Raw genomic sequence first — 20238 nt, 5'->3', positions numbered from 1 at the left:
TAGGTGCAGATTACTACTCGAAATTGAAAAAAAATTAGTAGTTAGCCTAACACAAAGGATAGCACAGTCTAATGTTACATTCATATCTAATAATGAAATCATACAGTAAATGTAACACTTTACCTTGAAAAAATATGAATATAACTTGATGGGGGAGAAGGGTGATTTTGAGGTTGATAACATCGAGCTTCTCTTCAAGTGTTATATCCTTTCTTTTACGATCATCACCGGAATGCGATCACCAGAACGCTTCTTGGAGATATTCTTCTTCACCATATTCACAGTTAATACCACAAAATTGGAGAAATAGTAAGCAAAAATCGCGTTACAGCAAACAAGCGTTCGCGTTATACAAATATCGTTCCTCTATTCATAAATCGCGTTAGAGCCAATTCGCGTTATCAAAACACGAGTTATAACAGAACTCACTTTTATTACTCCTATGCAAGGAATATTATTCCTTGCTCATATGGGTGTGACTTGTCCCTTGTTATCATGTGCTTGGGCGTCACTACTGGTGATATATGATCATAGATAGAGAAAAACTAAAGAAAATCAGGTTAATATTGATGAGTAACCTGCCAATATGTTATTTGTTTTGATGTTTATATTCTTACTATACTGTAGTATATTTTCATTAGTGAATTCTGAATAATTAGGCACCTAGGTGTGTCGTATTTTATTTTCTCGGCAGTAATGCCGTATTTCCGGATGTAAACACCCAATCACATTGACGTATTTCAAAACACTCCGTTGCTCTCTCTCTCTCTGCCACACTCCAATCGATGCCAGTGTTATGTTTATGAGCTGCACGGTCCGGGAGGCTATTCTCACATCTACAAAAACGTAAAATTACACCATATCAAATAAGTTCTTTTTGTTTAATATACGGGGGGGGAGGTCTCGGGGGTAGAGCCCCATGGCTAGGAAGTTATGTAAGGTTAGGTAGGTTTTTTGGTTAGGTTGGTGCAGACTTCTAGCAATGCTTCTGTTGCTTGTTTTTCTTATATACCTGTAATATGGTTAGGTTAAGTTAAATAAAAAATAACCACTTTTTAACACATTTCCACAAACTAAAGCATTTTAAAAATCGTTTCCTATGAAAAATTGGTGGCGGGTAAGTCATCTATATCTCTAATACCGAAAGAAATATAACCTAACTTAACCTAATCCCTTTTATGTGTAAAAACAAAAAACAAAAAAAATAAAAAAACATAGAAAACCACCAAAAAAAACGACCAAACATAATCTAACATTAATTTCCAACAATGGTGAATTTATAGTAAAGCACCGATCTTTCTCTCGCTGTTATTAATATGTATTTCGTTATGCTTAGACATTTCCAAGACATTTTTCTTCTATGATATTTCTGCCAGAAATTACGGAGTAAATAATTTTCAATTATTGTATTTGGTCAGTCACAAGTGTCGCCATTTGTTGTTTACGTCTTGCGGAGAAGCTCTGTCCCCCCCCTCATCCAGGGCTCCGTTACCTCCGTGTTGGAGGTAACGGAGCGCATGTGCGGGGGCAGGTAGGAGTTTCTTATTGGCTACAGTGAGGAGACTTATTATTGGGCAAGAGTTTTTTTTTGTCTTAGCCAATGAACAATCCTTGGGTGCGCCGGGAGCGGAGATTTGAACTTTCAGTACCAGATATAGCTGAAGAGGTGGCAGAGCTGTGCCGACTTTGTGATGGAGATTATTTTAAGACAATTGACAAGCTTCATCTGAAAAATAGTGAGGCCATTTCATTTTTTTAGATAACACGGTTGTATTACCAAACAACTTTACTTGTCCAAAGTGTAATAATCAGTGTACACTGGGTGAAGAACAACACATTTGGCCTGATTCTTCTTCAGATTAAGGTAAGATACAGGGGCTTGAATAAAGGGGTTAGGTTAAGTCAGTTTAGGTTTGGTTGGCTGGTTGGTTTTTGTTGATTTTTTATGGGTTTTTACAAAGACAAAAGGGGTAGGTTAAGTTAGGTTACATATCTTTCAGCATTAGAAGTATGTTTTTTTTTCCTATTGTTTTGATGAGTTTTGAACGATTTTTGCCTTGTTCTCCAGTGTAAATCACCTGTTCTGTGATTTACCCAACCTAATACTCCAATTTCCTAACATCTTCCCTTGGTGGAGGGGTATTTAAAAAACAAGTGATTTCCGGCAGAAATGAATAACAAATTCGTTGGAAACTCTTGAAAAACCACAAGAAAAATATTTTAATATCCAAAGAAAGAAAGGTGCCTCTCTATAAATTTACTCCCCCCCAAAATATCATACAAGAAAAATGTCTTAGAATTATCTAAACATTCGGAAAAAAATCGGTAATTATATAGGACTAACCCGCAGGCGAAATTGATTGAAAACAATTATAAAAATGCTGGATTTTCATTGTTATATTATAGTGGACACTGTTGTAGTTTGTGGAAATATGATAAAAAACTGATATTTTTAAAATTAAAGCTACTTAACAGTTGTGGTTATGAAGAACAGACCTAACCTAACCTAACCTAACCTACCTAACCTTACCAAACTTCCCCGGTATATTAAACAGAAAGAACTTACTATGATATGGTGAATTTTGAGGCGCTATGCAGCCCGGCGGGTTAGTCCTATATAATATCCGGGTCTCTTTGTATTAGTGCACAATTCTATCTCTTGGTGTTAGGTTAGGTTAGGTTAGGTAGGTTTGGTTTGGTTGGTTAGGTCTGTTCTTCATAACCACAACTGTTAAGTAGCTTTAATTTTAATAATATCAGTTTTTTATCATATTTCCACAAACTACAACAGTGTCCACTATAATATAACAATGAAAATTCGGCATTTTTGTAATTATTTTCAATCAATTTCGCCCTTTGGTTAGTCCTATATTCACCAAAGACTATTTATGACCTTTCCCTTACAAATTACTTAACTATACCTGGGGATAATTTCAGGTGATTTGCAAGAGAAAAGTTATAGAAGAAAAGTGTCTTAATATTGTCTATACCATCAGAATAACACATTGCTCAACTCAAGAGACATGGTTGGTCCAAACTACAAATTTTCCCTCAAAAAATTATCATTTTAAAATAATATAAAGAAAAGAACATGTGTAAAAATTAATGAAATAGAGTTATTAGACCTACTGTACCACCCACATGAAGAGGACAACCTTACCACGGCTTACAACATACCGTACAGTCTTTACCACACGTTTTCTCTATTAGCAGAGGTCATTAGGGGAAGTGGGTTTCTTTAGGTAACTATTTAAATATTAGTTTGGTATAGTTGTAGGATAAAACAAGTTGGATACACATTACTATAATACATCAAACGTACAGCCTTGATGAACAGTACAAATAAAAATGAAAGTTATTGATATAAGATATATAATAATACATATGCACAACTAAAAATAAATCAATACTGTAAAAAAATTAATTAGTTGTCATGATCAATCAACCCGAGCTGTTACAGAGGTCTTACTTTATACTGACTGTACTTTATCCTGTTCACCACTGACCGGCTCGTTAGCAGCTTGGGCTTTAGGTTACTTTAGTTTAGCAAATTAATTGACAAAGCTTGGAGTACAGAGGTTCATACACAAATAAATACATCATATTCTTTAACAGTATATATATATATATATATATATATATATATATATATATATATATATATATATATATATATATATATATATATATATATATATATATATATATACTTTAGTGGATTTCTCCCCAATAAACGCTGTTTGTCACTGAGTAGCCGACCCCGGAACTGAAGTCTAAAACTTTCTTTTGAGATAAAAATGAGCACATATACCATATTTTATCAATGAAATAAAATATTTTCTTCAACTGCATGCACATATTAACCATCTATGCGATATCTATGTCGCACATCATCTACTACGCCATGATTTTGATGCTCCTCATTTTGAAGCAACCCATGCATAGCTGAGGCCAAGAAAATCTGATTAATTGGTAGGTGGTTGTTTTCATTACTAAAGGTCGTAATGTCTGCCTTTTGCACCAACTCTGGGCGGCAAAAATAACCTAGTAAATTCTTATATAATTGCCTTATGGTTTCATAGAGCAAATGAACTGTAGTGGTCTCCCTCTGGAAAAGCAGTGTTATGCCGAGGCATAATTTTGCTTTATAATTTTGTAAACTTGGGGTCTTGATTGTTTTCTGTCCCAATGCAGCAGTTATTATGGCAAATTTTGTAAAATTTTCCTGTATATATTGATGTATTACTTATTTAGGAATATTCTAAAATGTATTGTATCATTTTAGTTATGAATTACTTATTATTGTAAGCCTCGATCACAGTAAAACGTTCTAGAATCTCCCAGGCGTCTCTGGGTGATTCTAGGATGTTCGATAGGCGTCTGAAGAGGCGTATATAAGTGGCCGCTGGCTGCCTGGTGAGGTCAATGTGGATAGCCCACCTGCTATCAAATCTCCCACTTCCTAACTTTACCTTCCTCCTTCACCGCCTTCCATCTTCAGAGCAAAAAGATCTCTTCTCTCCATCTCATCATCAGTGAGGTCAGTCGATCACTTCTGTTCTTAGTGTAGAGAATAAGCCCAGCAGAACAACTGAAGACAATTGTTGTGCAAGTACTGTGGAATTGTTGTGATTAATATAAAGGGAGAAGACCAAGGAGTTGGATACTAGTAGTGTGCTGACTATATACTCGAAGTGTGGAGTCAAGCTGTGAAAACATTACCCTGTTAACAGTGTTGTGAAGAATTAATGTTTATTAAAGAAGACTACAGTGCACAAGTGTGTTTCTGACCCGGTGGTAATCTACCTGTCTGTTGTTTGCCTGTACTCTGATACTGATCATCAGGAAATTACTGGAGACTGGCAGGACAGCCAGTGGTAATTCGACAACTCTTGTGAGATATCTACTGCTTCTGTACATACGACCCTAGCCGCTGGTAACCAGTGGGGGAAGCTGGTTAAGCGGTGAAAGGAGGAGAGTTGTAACACTGGTGTCAGGAGTAGGAATAGCCTAGCAGTGAGATATTAGTCAAGATGGAAGGTGACGGTGTCCAGACCAGAAGCCAGGCCTGGCAAGGGGAGATTTCCATGGCTGATCTGATGCAATTCCTACAATCACAACGAGAACAGAAACAACTACAAGAAGAATCCAGAAGGACAACTGGCACGGTGGATTGGGAAGGTAGATCAGCACAACTATATCATCCAGTACAGGCCTGGGTAGAAACGTGGGAATGCTGACAGTCTGAGCCGACGACCATGTGATTCTGATTGTCAACAGTGTTGCAGGAGAGGGGCAGTTCCCAAGAAGTGTACTAGTCCCACTACAGTGGAAGAGGATCCAGTCGTTGCCAGGGAAGGCCTTGAGAAGCTGCAACTGGAAGACCAAGACCTGCGACTAATGGTCAAGTGGCTAAAACAGAGCTCAGTGAGGACAGCATGGGAGATGATCTCTGGAGCAAGTCCGATGACTTAAAACTATTGGGTGCAGTGGGATGTTCTTCGGCTGAAGGATGGCCTGCTGCCGTGCCAGTGGGTGACTACCAATGGCCTCAACAGGTACTGGTAGACAAGGTCAGAGATCTTGAGGGAGATGCACAACATTCTAACCAGTGGACATCTGGGAGTGGAGAAGACCCTGAGTCGCCCGTGGCAAAGATTTTACTGGGTTGGCATGCGTAGAGAAAGGACCAAAGCTTCATGCGTGTGCCCACTGCAGTTGTACCATGCAGGTGCACTGATGGAGAGGGTCTCAGTGGATACTGCAGAACCCCTGCCACTCACTGCAGATGGGGTACATCTGTGTGGCTATGGATTACTTCACTAAATGACCAGAAGCATATGCCATCCCAAATCAGGAAGCCACGACTGTTGCCAGGGTGCTGGTGGACCAGTTCTTCTGCAGGTTTCGTGTGCCCCACGAGTTGCACTCGAACCAGGGCAGAAATTTTGAGTCAGCTGTGTTCAGCGAATGCTGTAATTTCGGGAAACTATTGGGCATAAGGAAGACTAGGACCATTCTCCTTTGACCAGTCAGATGGAATGGTAGAAAAGTTTAATTAGACCTTGAGACAAGAACTGGCCAAGTACTGTGTTGAGGGGCAGACAGAATGGGACCAGAAGCTGCCTGCTCTGCTGATGGCATATTGGTAAGCTGCCCAAGAGTCAACTGGATACACACCGGCAAAACTGACTCTGGGTCACGAACTGTGGCTGCCAGTGGACCTGCTGACAGGAAGACCACCTGATGAAGAACTTCCCAACAAAACCACCAGTTACATCAAAAGCCTCCAAGAATGGTTGACAGAGGTCCACCATCAAGTCCAAGAAGCTCTGGAGTTATCAGGTGAAGTGATGAAGCGCAACCATGACGTCAAAGCAAACCAGGTCTGCTACAAGGACGGTGATAAGATCTGGCTGTACAGTATAACCTTCTGCAGAAGAAAGGTTAGTCACTGATGTTGCAGAGTCCATGGGAAGGACCATACACTGTAGTGGAATGCCTTTCATATATGACCTACCAGATCAGGGGAAGAAGAAAGGCTCAACCAAAGGTAGTCCACATCAATCGTCTGTGGCAGTATCATGGGCCAGGGCAGTACACCTGGGAAGACTCTGAGGAGCTGTCACCTGCCACCGACGAGGACCAGACCGGAGATCCTGGAAGCAATCAGGGCCATGAGAATCTGGAGAACCCGACCATGAACATGGAAGAGGAGCACTGTTCCCTCTTGGTGGAATTGGACGTGACAGGAGAGGGGGGCCACTCTGATAATGACTGAGGTTGTTGCGCCAAGGGAGGACTCTGAAGACATCCCTGTACGTTGGCGGCAGCAGTGGAAGAAAAGGAGACCTGCTCCGTTTCATGATTATCATGTACAGGCCCCCCCCCAAATTCGCGGGGGTTAGGTTCTCAAAATGGCCGCGAATCGCCAAATCCGCGAATAACATTTGCAGACGGGGGGTGCATTTTTACTGTGTTCAAAGACATGTATATTTTCTTTGTGTTTGCCCTTAGGAAAATTATTTCTTTTACCTGTAGTATTGTATGTGTGTGTGTGTGTGTCTACACACATACACACACATATACTGTATACAATACAGGTAAAGGAAATTACTGTCTAGAACGAATGGCTCCCTGTCCTAGCCGCGAAAGTGCCGGCAACTTTAAAACTATCCACAGACATTCCTGGGTACATCCAAGGTGTCATCCGCGAATAATCGAGAACTGCGAAGTAAAAATCCGTGAACTTGGGGGTCCACCTGTTCATAGTGAATGAGTGTGTCGGGACGACACGAGGAATAGGGAGTGGGTAGTGTCATGCCGAGGCATAATTTATTATTATAATTTTGTGAACTAGGTGTTCTGATTATTTTCTTTTCCAAGCAAGTTATTTTGACAAGTTTAGGAAGATTTTCTTGTAAACTGTACATTGATGTATTACCTATGTAAGAATTTTCTAGATTGTGTTGCATCATTTTTGTTATGATATACTTATGTACTGTAAGCCTAGATCATTCTAGAACTCTACAAGCTATTCTGTTCCAATGTGTAGTGTCTGGATGTCGTTAGAATGCTCTAGGCGTCTGATGAGATTGTAGTGGACGTCTCCCCTACAAACTGCGTAGCTGCATCCCACCTGCGACGCTTTCCTTAGCAACCAAGCGAGCGGCGACACCAGATGGTACGGTAACCTCGCAACGGAACCAAAAGACCAGCGACTTTCTCGGGTTTTCCCAACATGACTCATAGAGGACTCGCGGCTGCTGGGTACATAAGCTCTGTCTCTCCATTGAGATTCATTCTAGCCTCACTTCTACAACACGCAACACCTCCTCCTCCGCCGCTGCCTGGCGGCCCTCGCTCCTCCTCGCCTGCCTGGCGGTCCTCGCTCCCGCCAGCGAGCATGGCGACCCACCGGCTGTCCTTCTCTGAGCTTCCTCACCAACCAGCTTTCTCATTCTGGTCTCTCTTCTTGAACAAGCAACACCTCCTCCAGCAAGCTCCACGCTGTCAGCATTCATTCAACCAGGAGGCCAGCAACAGGCAACATCTTCTCTAACGAAGCTCCTGCACTTCTACCTCCTTCATCACGCTACTCACCGAACGTCTCTACTGAGCAGCTACTCACCACACGGCACCTCCAGCACCAGACTGTCTATCATATAACTTATATTATACAAGAAAACCACCTTAGAGTTTCCATCCATCCTGAGTGCTAGACAACATTATACCACGAACTCCTACAAGATGTACTGTATATAAAAACTCGGGAGCTGCCTAGGAAGTCAGTGAACGGTTTCTGCTCAGTGTCAAGAATAAGCCAAGTAGAACAACTGAAGATAATTGTTGGGCAAGCATTGTGGAATTGTTGTGAGTGATATAAAGTGAAAAGACTAAGGAATTGTACACTGGTAGTGTGCTGATTACATAGTGGAAGTGAGAAGTCCAGTGGTAATAACTTACCCTGTGAGCATTGATTATTAAAGGAGACCACAGTGCACAAGTGTGTTTCTGTGACCTGGTGGAAATCTACCAGCCTGTTGTTTGTTTGTACACTGATACCGAACATCAGGAAATTGTCTACTGCTTCTATACATACGACCATAGCTGCTGGTAACCAGTGGTGCAAGCTGGGTAAGAGGTGAAAGGAGGGTCGTAACAAATATTTAAAGGTCAGCTTCACTTTCCTACTATTGTTTGACCTCATTGGGACCCTTCACTCGTCTAGTGTTGCTTCTTGAAAAAGTTCACTCTTTCCTTTCTCCCATTTTTATTCATCTTTCGTCAGCATCTTTTGGCACCACTGTGTGCTTGTTTTAAAGTATCCCTCACCACACTTTTGATCTTCCTATCAATGGTGAATTACATACACAATTACAATCATTAAAAATATCCTTTCTTTAAACCTTTTGTAATACAGTACCAGTTTTGTTTTCCATTACAGTATACTCAAGTACTGTACTGCACTCCAATGTCTGTTTCAGTCAATGGTTCATTATTAATCCACTAAATATATTTTCGAATTTCTCCAGCAGTCATTGGTATAATGAAACATCAAACAATGTATTATGAATTTAAGTTTAAAAATCGATAAATATTGTACACTATTTTTTTTATATAAAATTATCAGACTTCATGTGTAAATTATGGTTCTACTATAGTGTGCAGTCTACAAGATATTTAGATTAAGTTAGACAAAAGATATCTTTGTAGACTGCACACTATAGTAGCACCTACATTATTTTATTGTTCTTGGAGTAAGGACAATGTTGAGGTGTGTCATGTGTTGAAAAGTATGGTGGCATTACCGAGTTGTAAATCATTAGGCGGTAATTTTCCAATAACATCAGTTTCAGTGGTCTGTCACAACTATGTTAATGTCACACATAAACTTTCCATTTTATCACTACACCACTAAGGTGTGGAATAACCTCAACTCTATTAACTCTCTCTCTAAATGTAATTAAATACTGTTCTGTATACTGTAGATATATTTTGGAAGGGAAGGATAAGGTTTAATGTAGTGGTAAGAGATAAAGGGAGAACACTGAGTGTGGTGGGAAGGGAGAACACCGAGTGTGGTGGAAGATATAAAGGGAGAACACCGAGTGTGGTGGAAGATGTAAAGGGAGAACACCGAGTGTGGTGGAAGATATAAAGGGAGAACACTGAGTGTGGTGGAAGACATAAAGGGAGAACACCGAGTGTGGTGGAAGATGTAAAGGGAGAACACCGAGTGTGGTGGAAGATATAAAGGGAGAACACCGAGTGTGGTGGAAGAGATAAAGAGAGTGTATATAACCATACAGTATGTTACTTGAGAAGTTCCCTGCTACAAAACTCTTATTCCCACAACCTTCACACTTTAATTTTTTTTTCTGATCAGTGTGTATAAACAAACATGTGTTGGTTCAGATAACCCTTTAAGGAAAACTTTTACCACACTCTTCATAACTACAATTTTTCTCACCAGTGTGAACAACTACCCGAGTATATGTCTCTTCAGATTCTCCTTAACCCGTCGAGCGCTAATCCCGTACTTATACGGGTTGGGTGACCAGCCACGATCAGCGCTAATCCCTGAACTCATATTTGTGGTAGTAGTGAGATGCGCTTAGAGCTACATTATCACCCCCTCCTTGCCTACTGGTATACTGCTTCCCGGGCCACGTTGCTCCAAGCTCTGCATGCCACAGCGGCGACAGTGTTCATCACTCGGTGAGTCACGCTCACGCCAGCCACGCGTGAACACGTCACACCGCTCTCGCTTCCAGGCGGACTGAGGAGGAATACTCGCAACTCGCTGTCGAGTATGAGCCTACATCAGAGCTTACCCCAGATGATTTTTCCGAGTCGGATAATGACCCACTCTATGATCAGAATACTTCATCTTCTTGTTGAAGTGGTGAAGGAGATGTTTCAGTGGTACTGGCAAGAACAACACGTAACACCTCGTAATCCAGCTCGTGACACACCTCTCCACCTCAGAGGTCGCCACTTTTCTTCCACCTTACCACCAACACCCGGCAAGAATAAAGCACAGAAGCAGTGTCACGCCTGCTACAACACGTCACGAAGTGCAAAGAAGAGGAAGGATACTCGTTACTGCTGTAATGAGTGTAAAGTAACCATGGTTCAAGGACTATCACACTCTTCAGAACTATTAGTGTAATTATATGATGTGAACCAGGCAGTGGCAGTGCTGCCATGACACCCTCCGTAGCCTTTACCATTCACAGACACGGATAATACCCAATTGGGGGGACTTGTATAAGCAAACAACATAAACATATCAACTCATAGCGGTTTTATTCCTTTTTTAACATACATGTTGAATAATGATTGATGTGGGAGGAATAACCAGAAATAAAACAAAAGAAATACACACACAAGAGGTGTTAGGAAAGTGGAGAGCTGTCAGGGTGGCGTGGGGGAGGAGCATGACTCGGCGATTGCCATGGTGATGGGCGCCATGAGACCCTCCCTACCTCCTCCACCATCATTCACTACGCAGTGTTACCACACAGACGTAGGAATTCTTGTGATTTTCATGTTTCCTGGACCATTTTTAGATGATTTAGGGAAAAAATAAAAAATAAAATTGGCCGCAACTTGGGTGTCTATTACGTCTAATATTGGCTGACGCTCAACGGGTTAATGGAAAATCGGTAACACAATTTTCACACTTACATTTTGTTCTCACCAATGTACAACTGTGTGTCCTCACACTTTCTTGTGGAAAATTATTACTGTACCAAGCTCTTCACAATACAGTGGTCCCTCGGTTAACGAAATTTCGGTTAACGAACTGCCTCCCATAAGATTCTTAAATTCGGTTAACGAACAAAAATTCGGTTAACGAATTTCTTACGAACCGACCTCAACATGTTTTCGCTTGCATTTGGCAGTCCACCAGCTGTAGTATTAGTCCACCAATACAGTAATCGGTTCTAGGGCTTAAATTCCTTACTATTTTAGTAAATATCAAGAAGTTTATACTATTCAATAATTTTAAAAGTTTAATATTCAATTTTTTAGTCATTTTAACAATTATTGAACATAATTGAAGGTAAAGTGACTAGTTTAATGCGCGGCATCCAGCCTCTTAACACAGCAAACAGGCGTTAGTCTCTCTCTGTTTTCACTGGAGGTAACATCTTGCTTGAGACTCTCTTCAACTAAATGCTTTTTTTCTGTTTCCAAGCAAATTATTGGTCAATTTGAAATTTATTTTACATATTGACAATATATAGCGCAGTGCAGTGTTATTTTAAAGAAAATATTCTTTATTTACAACAAGTTTAACTTTGAAAAACACGTGTTGACATTTTTTGAATCCAGCATGGGGCCTAAGAGATCAAGAAAAGCTATTTCAATCTAAACCAAGCAGGAAATCATAAAAAAACATGAACAAGGCATTAAATCAAATGTGCTTAGCAAAGAATATGGCATGTCGGCATCAACTGTGTCGACAATTCTTGCACAGAAAGACAAATTTAAAGAAGTGAAAGTGAGAGACAAATCTACAAGAGTGTTTAAAAGTAGATCCCTAATCGCAGAAACTGAGAGGTTACTTATCATCTGGATGAAGGAAAAACAGATGAAAGGTGATTCAGTTTCTACTGAATTCATTTGTGAAAGAGCCAGGGAGATTTACGAACATTTAAAGGCAGATCAACCTGGTTCTTCAGGCACAGAATTTGAAGATTTTCGGGCCAGCAAAGGCTGGCTCGAAAAATTTAAGAAAAGAAGTGACATTTTCAGTGTTGTTAGGCATGGTGAAGCTGCTAGTGCTGATAAAGAAGGGGCAGCAAAGTTTTTAGTTGCATTTAAAAAACTGATGGAAGAAGAAAATTATCTTCCACAGCAAGTGTTCAATGTGGACGAAACTGGGCTGTTCTGGAAAAAGATGCCCAAAAGAACATTCATCACCAAAGATGAAGCCTCTTTACCTGGGCATAAACCCATGAAAGACCGTCTCACTCTATTGCTTGGTGCCAATGCTTCAGGGGATTTCCGACTGAAGCCTATGCTTGTCTACCACTCTGAAAACCCCAGGGTGTTCAAGCAACAGAAAGTGGTAAGAACAAAGCTTGGAGTTTATTGGAAGTCCAACCGTAAGGCATGGGTGACAAGACAGCTCTTTAATGAATGGGCTGTTGATGTGTTTTGCCCTTCTGTCAAGAGCTACCTAACCACCAATAAACTCCCTTTAAAGGTTCTTCTCCTCATGGATAATGCTCCTGGTCATGACCCTGACCTTGCCAGCAATTTGGAGTATCAATTTGACTTTGTGAAAGTGTTGTTTTTGCCTCCAAACACTACATCAATCATACAGCCAATGGACCAGAATGTGATCAGCAACTTCAAGAAGTTGTACATGAAGAAAATGTTTAGGAGGTGTCATCAGGCAACTTCCAATGATCCTGAACTAACACTGAAACAGTTCTGGAAGACACAATTCAACGTCCTGGAGGCTGTAAAATTGATTGTGTCATCATGGCAAGAAGTCTCTACTAGATCCCTCAATTCTTCATGGAAAGCACTGTGGCCATCAGTAGTCCATGATTTTGAGGGATTTGAGGAAGAAACAGAGTTGGACAAGGAGATTGTGTCCATTGGTCAGTCATTGGGCCTTGAAGTGGAGGAGGAGGATGTGGAAGAGCTTGTGATGTCTCATGAGGAGGAACTTACTCCTGATGACTTGAAGCAACTGGATGAGATGTTACAGGTAGAGGCTGACAGTGGTGAGGAGGAAATTGAAAGTGATGACCATATGTCAGCTAAACAGTTGAAAGATGTGATTTACTACTGGGAGAAGTTCAGGGAACTGGCTTCAAAGCACCCAGATGTGGAAAAAACTGAACTAACTTTGTGTCATGTTGAGGACTCAGTGGTCTCCTTCTTTAAACATAAGTTAATGGTGAGGAGGACAGATGCCCCACAGACCACAATTGACACTTTCTTCAGTAAAAGGCAGAGGGAACAAGATGCCATCCATCAGCCTTCCATTTCAAGAAGGAGAGAGGATGTTCATGGTGGAGAATCTGTCAGTCCAGAGGTTCCTGATATTTTCATGGAAGGTGACTCGCCTTCCAAGAAGCAGTAAAATGCTTCTCCTCCACCTCCACTTCCTTCTCTTCTCCCTTCTCCTCCTCCACCTCCCACTTCAAATGCACATCATCATCATCATCCAGGAGCCTTCTACATACACACCTCAAAGTAAGTGAACTTTTCTACCATTTTTGTTGAATTTAGGCAATTTTCAGTGAGCTGGAACCAATTACCCAAAAACCCATTGAAACAATGGTTTCGGTTAACGAACAACCTGCTGGAACGGATTGTGTTCGTTAACCGAGGGACCACTGTATATATTTTTTTTTTTTTAAGCAGTGTGCAGCCTACACATATGTTGCCTCAAATCACCTTTTCTGGAAAAAAAATTATCTCACACTTCACAATTAAAAGTTTTCTCAGCAGTGTGTACAACCAAATGTCTCTTTAGAACTTGCTTTCTGGAAAAACTTTTACCACACTCTTCACACTTAAAAGTTTTCTCAGCCTGTGTGAACATCCAAATGTCTCTTTAGAACTTGCTTTCTGGAGAAACTTTTACCACACTCTTCACACTTAAAAAGTTTCTTACCAGTGTGTACAACCAAATGGCTCTTTAGGTGATCCTTTCTTGAAAAACTTTTACCACACTCTTCACACTTAAAAGGTTTCTTAGAAATGTGTACAACCAAATGGCTCTTTAGGTGATCATTTGTTTTATAACTTTTACCACACTCTACACACTTAAAAGTTTTCTCAGCAGTGTGCAAATCCAAATGTCTCTTTAGAACTTGCTTTCTGGAAAAACTTTTACCGCACTCTTCACACTTAAAAGGTTTCTCACCAGTGTGTACAACCAAATGGCTCATTAGTTGAACCTTTATTTTAAAACTTTTACCACACTCTTCACACTTAAAAGGTTTCTCACCAGTGTGTACAACCAAATGGATCTTTAGGTGATACTTTCTGGAAAAACATTTACCACACTCTTCACACTTAAAAGGTTTCTCACCAGTGTGTATATCCAAATGCTGATTTACATAATTTTGTGAATAAAACCTTTTACCACAGTCTAAATCTTTTTCTCTGTGTACCATATGTTCCTTCATCTGATTGTCCCTGTTATAACATTTACCACTTCCTTGGCATTTTACATTTTCCTTATCAACAGTCACATGTTGTGTCACATCAGAGTTACTGTTAAAACTTTCATCAAACTCTTCACACTTAATATCTTTCTCATCAACAGTCACATGTTGTGTCACATCAGAGTTACTGTTAAAACTTTCATCAAACTCTTCACACTTAATATCTTTCTCATCAACAGTCACATATGTCACATCAAAGTTACTGTTAAAACTTTCATCAAACTCTTCACACTTAATATCTTTCTCATCAACAGTCACATATATCACATCAGAGTTACTGTTAAAACTTTCATCAAACTCTTCACACTTAATATCTTTCTCAGCAAGCAGAGCCACATGTTGAGTTGTTTCACAGTTACTCTTAAAGCTTTCATCAACGTCTTCATATTTAATATCTATCACATCAGTGTGTTCAGTCATACAGGAATGCATTTGTAAAGCATCATTACTACAAACAAATTTACCACAGTATAAACACAGACACTTTTCCTCATCACCATGTCTGGCCATTTGACTCACAAAATCAGCCATTTTTTACATACTGTACCGTAGAGTACAGTTGGGTCTTCATTTACACGGTCAATTGAACCCGTGGAGTACCGCATAAAACGAGAAACGCGTAAATGAAATAACAGAACATATGGGATTAATTGAAATAGAGATTGGGCCGACCCCCAAAGTCCACTTTTTCCGACACAATATGTACCTTGTAGTCAAAATAACATCTTAATTTTATGATGGTATGCACACACAATTAATATTTAAGAGAAATATCAATAATATCAGGTTTTTTAACACTTACGTTAGTAGAAAAGATGGCTGGGCACACGGGGATGGGAGGTTGGTCCGAGGCAGAGGGCAGATTATTGGCCCTCACCTGTATCAATTGTATCACTATCCACCAGATAGGCTTGCAGGTCCTCTTTGTCAAACCCCTCAAAGTCCATATAAGTCCATATCCTCACTATCAATATCACTATCACTGACTTGGGCCGGCTGTGGTGGGTGGCGGGTGAAGAACTCGGTAATGTTTTGATGACTGGGCGACCTTGTGCGCACCCTGCCCGCTCCGCTTCCCTCGTGAATTACCAAATTTACCGCGTAATTAAAGTATTTCAATTCTGGCTAGGCACCACATAAATGACCAAACACGTAAACAAAAACCACGTAAATCCAGACTCAACTGTACTGTACTATACTTAAGAAAACTTTGTACAATTTAATTTTTCATCAATGGACAGACATTTGAGATATATATCAAACTGTATAAAAATATAAATCCCAGTCGTCACAGGTAAATGGTTCCTATTAATAAGTCTGCACATGTAGCTAGTTATGGAGGTTACTCTTGCACAAGAAACATTTACGAAAAGTTAACTTTGTCTCAACAGTACAGAAGCAGTGCAGACAAACAATTGCCACAATTATATACTGTACTGTATTGGAACTTTCATCACCAGTGTTCACAAGCACAAGTTTAAGTTAGAACATTACAACAATCATCATGTTGTATTTAGACAATATTTAACAGTGCAGCATTTGACTAGTATTTTCAGGAGAAAGATTCACTTGTTTGAACCTTATTTTTAGCTTCAGTTTCCTGGAGCACCAACTTGACTTTCACATATTTATAACATATGATTTACACAGTTGTCAATTTACATTAATCATGCTTACAAAGTTCTCCTGAAGATACAGTATTCACTAATTGTCGTACTGACTTATTGCACAGTTTTGAGAGACTATTCTTGACTTGTTCTGCCTCCTGTTTTGTAGGTTGTAGTGAGATGTTTGTGTGGGATGGCTTCCTGATTTCCCTTTGTTACATCCACCCTCTCCCACCTTTATGTCTGAAATATAATAGTTTTGGTAGAGTTTGTATTCTTTGCACGAGGCGTACCTTACTTTGCATATACAGCACAGTATACCACTTTAATCGATTCAACATTACTTAATGTGTGAAAAGGACATTTATTTTGTACGTGTGTGTATAATTGGTCCACTATATTCCAACTAGGTGAAAATGTACCCAGAAGTATAACTCATACATTTTAAATACCATATATATTGTAAATATATTCACAGTTAACATGTGTGATCATAGGGGTGAACTTGAAGGAGGGTTAGTGTTGATCACTATCCTGTAAAGTAAGTAAGTATCGTCTGTGTCGTTGCCAGACGTATGTTGTGTGTAGTTGAGGATAGACATTTTAACACGCTTGTGACTCTCCCTCATTGCATCTCCAGGCACAGACTGGGTGTTAGCTGAATACCCAGCACCTCCCGGTAACTGCATACCAGCTGGCTGTCTTGTAGGATGTTGTTAATTCAGCACGATTGAATTGTGCGAGCCCGTGGGACGAACTCCCTCGCAGTGTGTCGGACTGCAACCCGACCCTAACAGCGTGCTCCATTTGTTGGTGTACCGTGTAGAATCAGTGATTACTCACAGTTATATGTACCAAGCAGTATTGGTGTACATGAGCAGGGATAATTAGCAGAAATATAGTTATCCCATGTTGAGTAGTGAACCCATAAATATTTATATTACCAGTAATAATGTGTTATATGAGTTGTGAGTACATCATTCATATGTAATACCAACTGAGTTCTAGTAAGTGTCATGTTGTTCATTTCGAAATGACATGATGTTATAAATAATATGTTAATTTGGGATATTGTCAAGTGTGTCAAACAACCATCTGCATTGACAAAGAAATAATATAACAGTTGTTTAATGATGTAATAAGTAATTGAAGATCTCTTTTATGAATTGTAAAGTAAGATCTAAGTGGTCCAGTCTTGCCCGAGTGTACTTAATTAACATCTTGTTCACTCCTTATGCTACTAAATATTGAATTAGTAAACTACGAGTATCACCACTCTATCCCTTCTAACATTTGGTCCTCAGAAAATATCTATTGTAATTCACGTGCCCATGAGCTGGAATCTATCACGCTACCTAACAGTTCAAGGAGGCGTGTTATATTCTAATAAACGTCTGGGTGGTGGCAGGCTACCGTTGTAAGTAAAATAAGTGTTGTGGAAGAATGACATGGTTTCCCCAGACTAATCTATTGAGAGAAAGAAGAAGATATAAACTCTAGAAAGGACCATAATATATATGACAGGAGAAATAACACATAGAAAAGAATATTAACTTAGAAAATATAAGCAAACAAGTATAAGATATATACTTATAGACAGAAAATTCAGAAATAATCTAACAATTAAATTAATTATATATACACAAGAAAAGATAACAGCATAAAAAACTTGTCCCTCCATTACATGACTAGCGAGGTGGCAATTTCATTGTGTTTTATAATGGACACTGTTGTAGTTTTGGCAAATGTGTTAAAAAGTGGTTATTGTATTTCTAAATTATACCTAACCTAAGTTTATTTGATAAGAAAAACAAGCAGCAGAAGCATTGTTAGAAGGCCCTACCAACCTAACCTTACCTTACCTAACTTCCTAGACATGAGGGTCCACCCAGCATATTAAACAGAGAGAATTACTATATGGTGTTATTTTACATTTTTTGTGGACATGAGAGCAGCCGTCCAGACCGTGTGGCTCATAAACATACACTGGTGACTTCCGTTAATCAGAGCATGACGGAGTGTTTTTAAATATGTAAATATGATTGGCCGTTTACATTCAGGGATACAGCATCACTGACGTATTTATGCCAAGAAGACAAAGTAGTGCACGTCTAGACACCTAATTATCTACCAAGCGAATCATATTCCCAAGAAATTATTATCATATCAAAACTCACTGATGAAAATATAGCAGGAAAATAAATATGAAAACAAATAATGCATTGGTGGGTTAGTCGTCAATATTGGCCAACAAAGGTACTTTAACTAACAAACCAGGAGAACTCGTAGCAATGGTTTTAAATCAGACATATTATGATTTAGGAGTGAGATAGGTAAGCTCGGGTTTGGAAATAGAGTAGTGGATGAGTGGAACAAGTTACCAAACATCATCATTAACTGGAACACACTGGATAGCTTCAAACATATGGGCGATAGGGGTTGGGTGTAAATGGGACTGCCCAGTATGAGTAAATAAGTTCCCTCCATTCTTATGTTCCAATATCATCTGCTCCGTTTGTTCATATCAGAACTCACTTCATCCAAGTGTACTCTCCTGTCCACAAAAAAAACGAAAAATTACACAATGAAGCTTCAACAAAGTTGCCTTCATTGTTACCAGATATTAAAAAAGTACTTTCTGTTTAATATGACAGGGAGTACCAGGAGGAGTACCCTGGCTAGAAAGGTTAAGTTAGGTTAGGTTAGAAAGGTTTCTTTGGTTGGTTCTGTTAGGTTCTAGTAATGTCCCCTTATTATAATGATGAGAACATCTGTGGAAAAAATTAACAAAATCGGACTCCTTGTGGTAGTGCTGTTCTCATACATTACCACAAACAAGGTATCAAGGTAAGGTAGATATACAAACAATGCTGCATGCAGTTTAAGTATACAAACAATGTACAGTACAATGAAAGACAAAAGTCGTGTCGTGAAACTTGGTGAAAAATATGCAGAAGGGCTAAACTTTTAGTGTGCTCTGCCTTGTGGTAGGGGCTCTCATAATGTTTCACGGGTTATATTTAATCTTCGGACAAAACCGCGACATGACTTTTGTCTTTGATTGTACACACAATCACACAAAAAATGGACACAGTGTAGGTACACAATATACACAGTGTACTTTTACTTTACTTTTACTTTTATCCTCTTCACAGCTGAGTGACTCGTTAGCCGCTTGGGAGATCGGTCAAGTCTCTGTTACGCACTGTTGGCAAGTATTGGGCATGCACCGGCTCCTGAATGTACCTGAACCCGCTCCAGTGTTGGTCAAGCTAGGCCTACCAGGGTTCCAGGGGCTAGGGGTTAGGTTAGAGGACTCATTTTCGTTTTCTCTCCCACCCAAAAACCCCGATTTCCCAGGCTCTCCCCCATTATTGTCATGGGGGGGCAAAAACGAGCAATTTCCGCCAAAAACGAAGGTCAGATTCGCTTATAAAACACCAGAAACACTGAAAAAACAAATTGGTTAACCCCTAGGGGCTCATGCACTAAAGTAAAAATTCACCCCTGCCTGAACGGTGAACGGAAATAAAGTTAGAGAAAAAAAGTTAGGTTAGGCTTTTCCATCTTGTGACTTTTTTCCTGGATTTACCTAAACAAATACACAGTGTAGGTATACAATGTAGTGTAGGTATACAAATAATGTACACAGATACTGTAGGTATACAATGTGCACTGTAGGTATACAAACAATACAGAAAATGTAGGTACACAATAAAGGGGAGATTTACCTAATATCCCAATAAACATTCAGAAACATAATGAGTAAACCCACCTGATGTAGTCAGTGAGAAAGATAATGTTAAGTAAAGGTAGAAGCTGTTTTGTTCAACACTTCACTCCTGGACCAAACACCATCAATAGTCACTCAACATTAAGGCCTCTTATACCCCGGCTCTTTTCTGCTGTAGGAGCCTTGAAGTTGC

The 20238-nt window shown here is 39.7% G+C and overlaps 2 protein-coding genes across 9 annotated transcripts in view; both read right to left on the bottom strand.

The window, feature by feature from the left end:
* Positions 1–20220, bottom strand: part of LOC121859527 (F-box only protein 44-like) — a 43803-nt gene extending 23583 nt beyond the window's left edge. Inside the window, exon 1 of one of the 8 annotated variants that reach the window (XM_042356400.1) lies at positions 20088–20220. Coding sequence is in view for 3 of the 8 variants with exons in the window: in XM_042356404.1 (XP_042212338.1) it covers positions 6521–6586 (66 nt within the window). In the remaining 5 variants the exon portion in view is untranslated. Of the gene's footprint in view, positions 1–3125; positions 3204–3480; positions 3520–6520; positions 6915–20087 lie in introns of those variants that run through there. The other 7 variants (XM_042356404.1, XM_042356397.1, XM_042356401.1 and 4 more) reach the window with 7 other exon arrangements.
* LOC121859526 (zinc finger protein 724-like) lies at positions 13820–15355 on the bottom strand. The gene has a single exon (XM_042356396.1). It carries the CDS (start codon positions 15234–15236, stop codon positions 14061–14063), a length of 1176 nt encoding a protein of 391 aa, XP_042212330.1. The 5' UTR covers positions 15237–15355; the 3' UTR covers positions 13820–14060.
* Positions 20221–20238: the final 18 nt, after the last annotated feature.

Source organism: Homarus americanus, unplaced genomic scaffold (genome assembly GCF_018991925.1).
Source record: "Homarus americanus isolate GMGI-L3 unplaced genomic scaffold, GMGI_Hamer_2.0 scaffold7626, whole genome shotgun sequence".
Taxonomy (NCBI): Eukaryota; Metazoa; Arthropoda; class Malacostraca; order Decapoda; family Nephropidae; genus Homarus; species Homarus americanus.
This window is presented reverse-complemented; position numbering and strand designations above follow the sequence as displayed.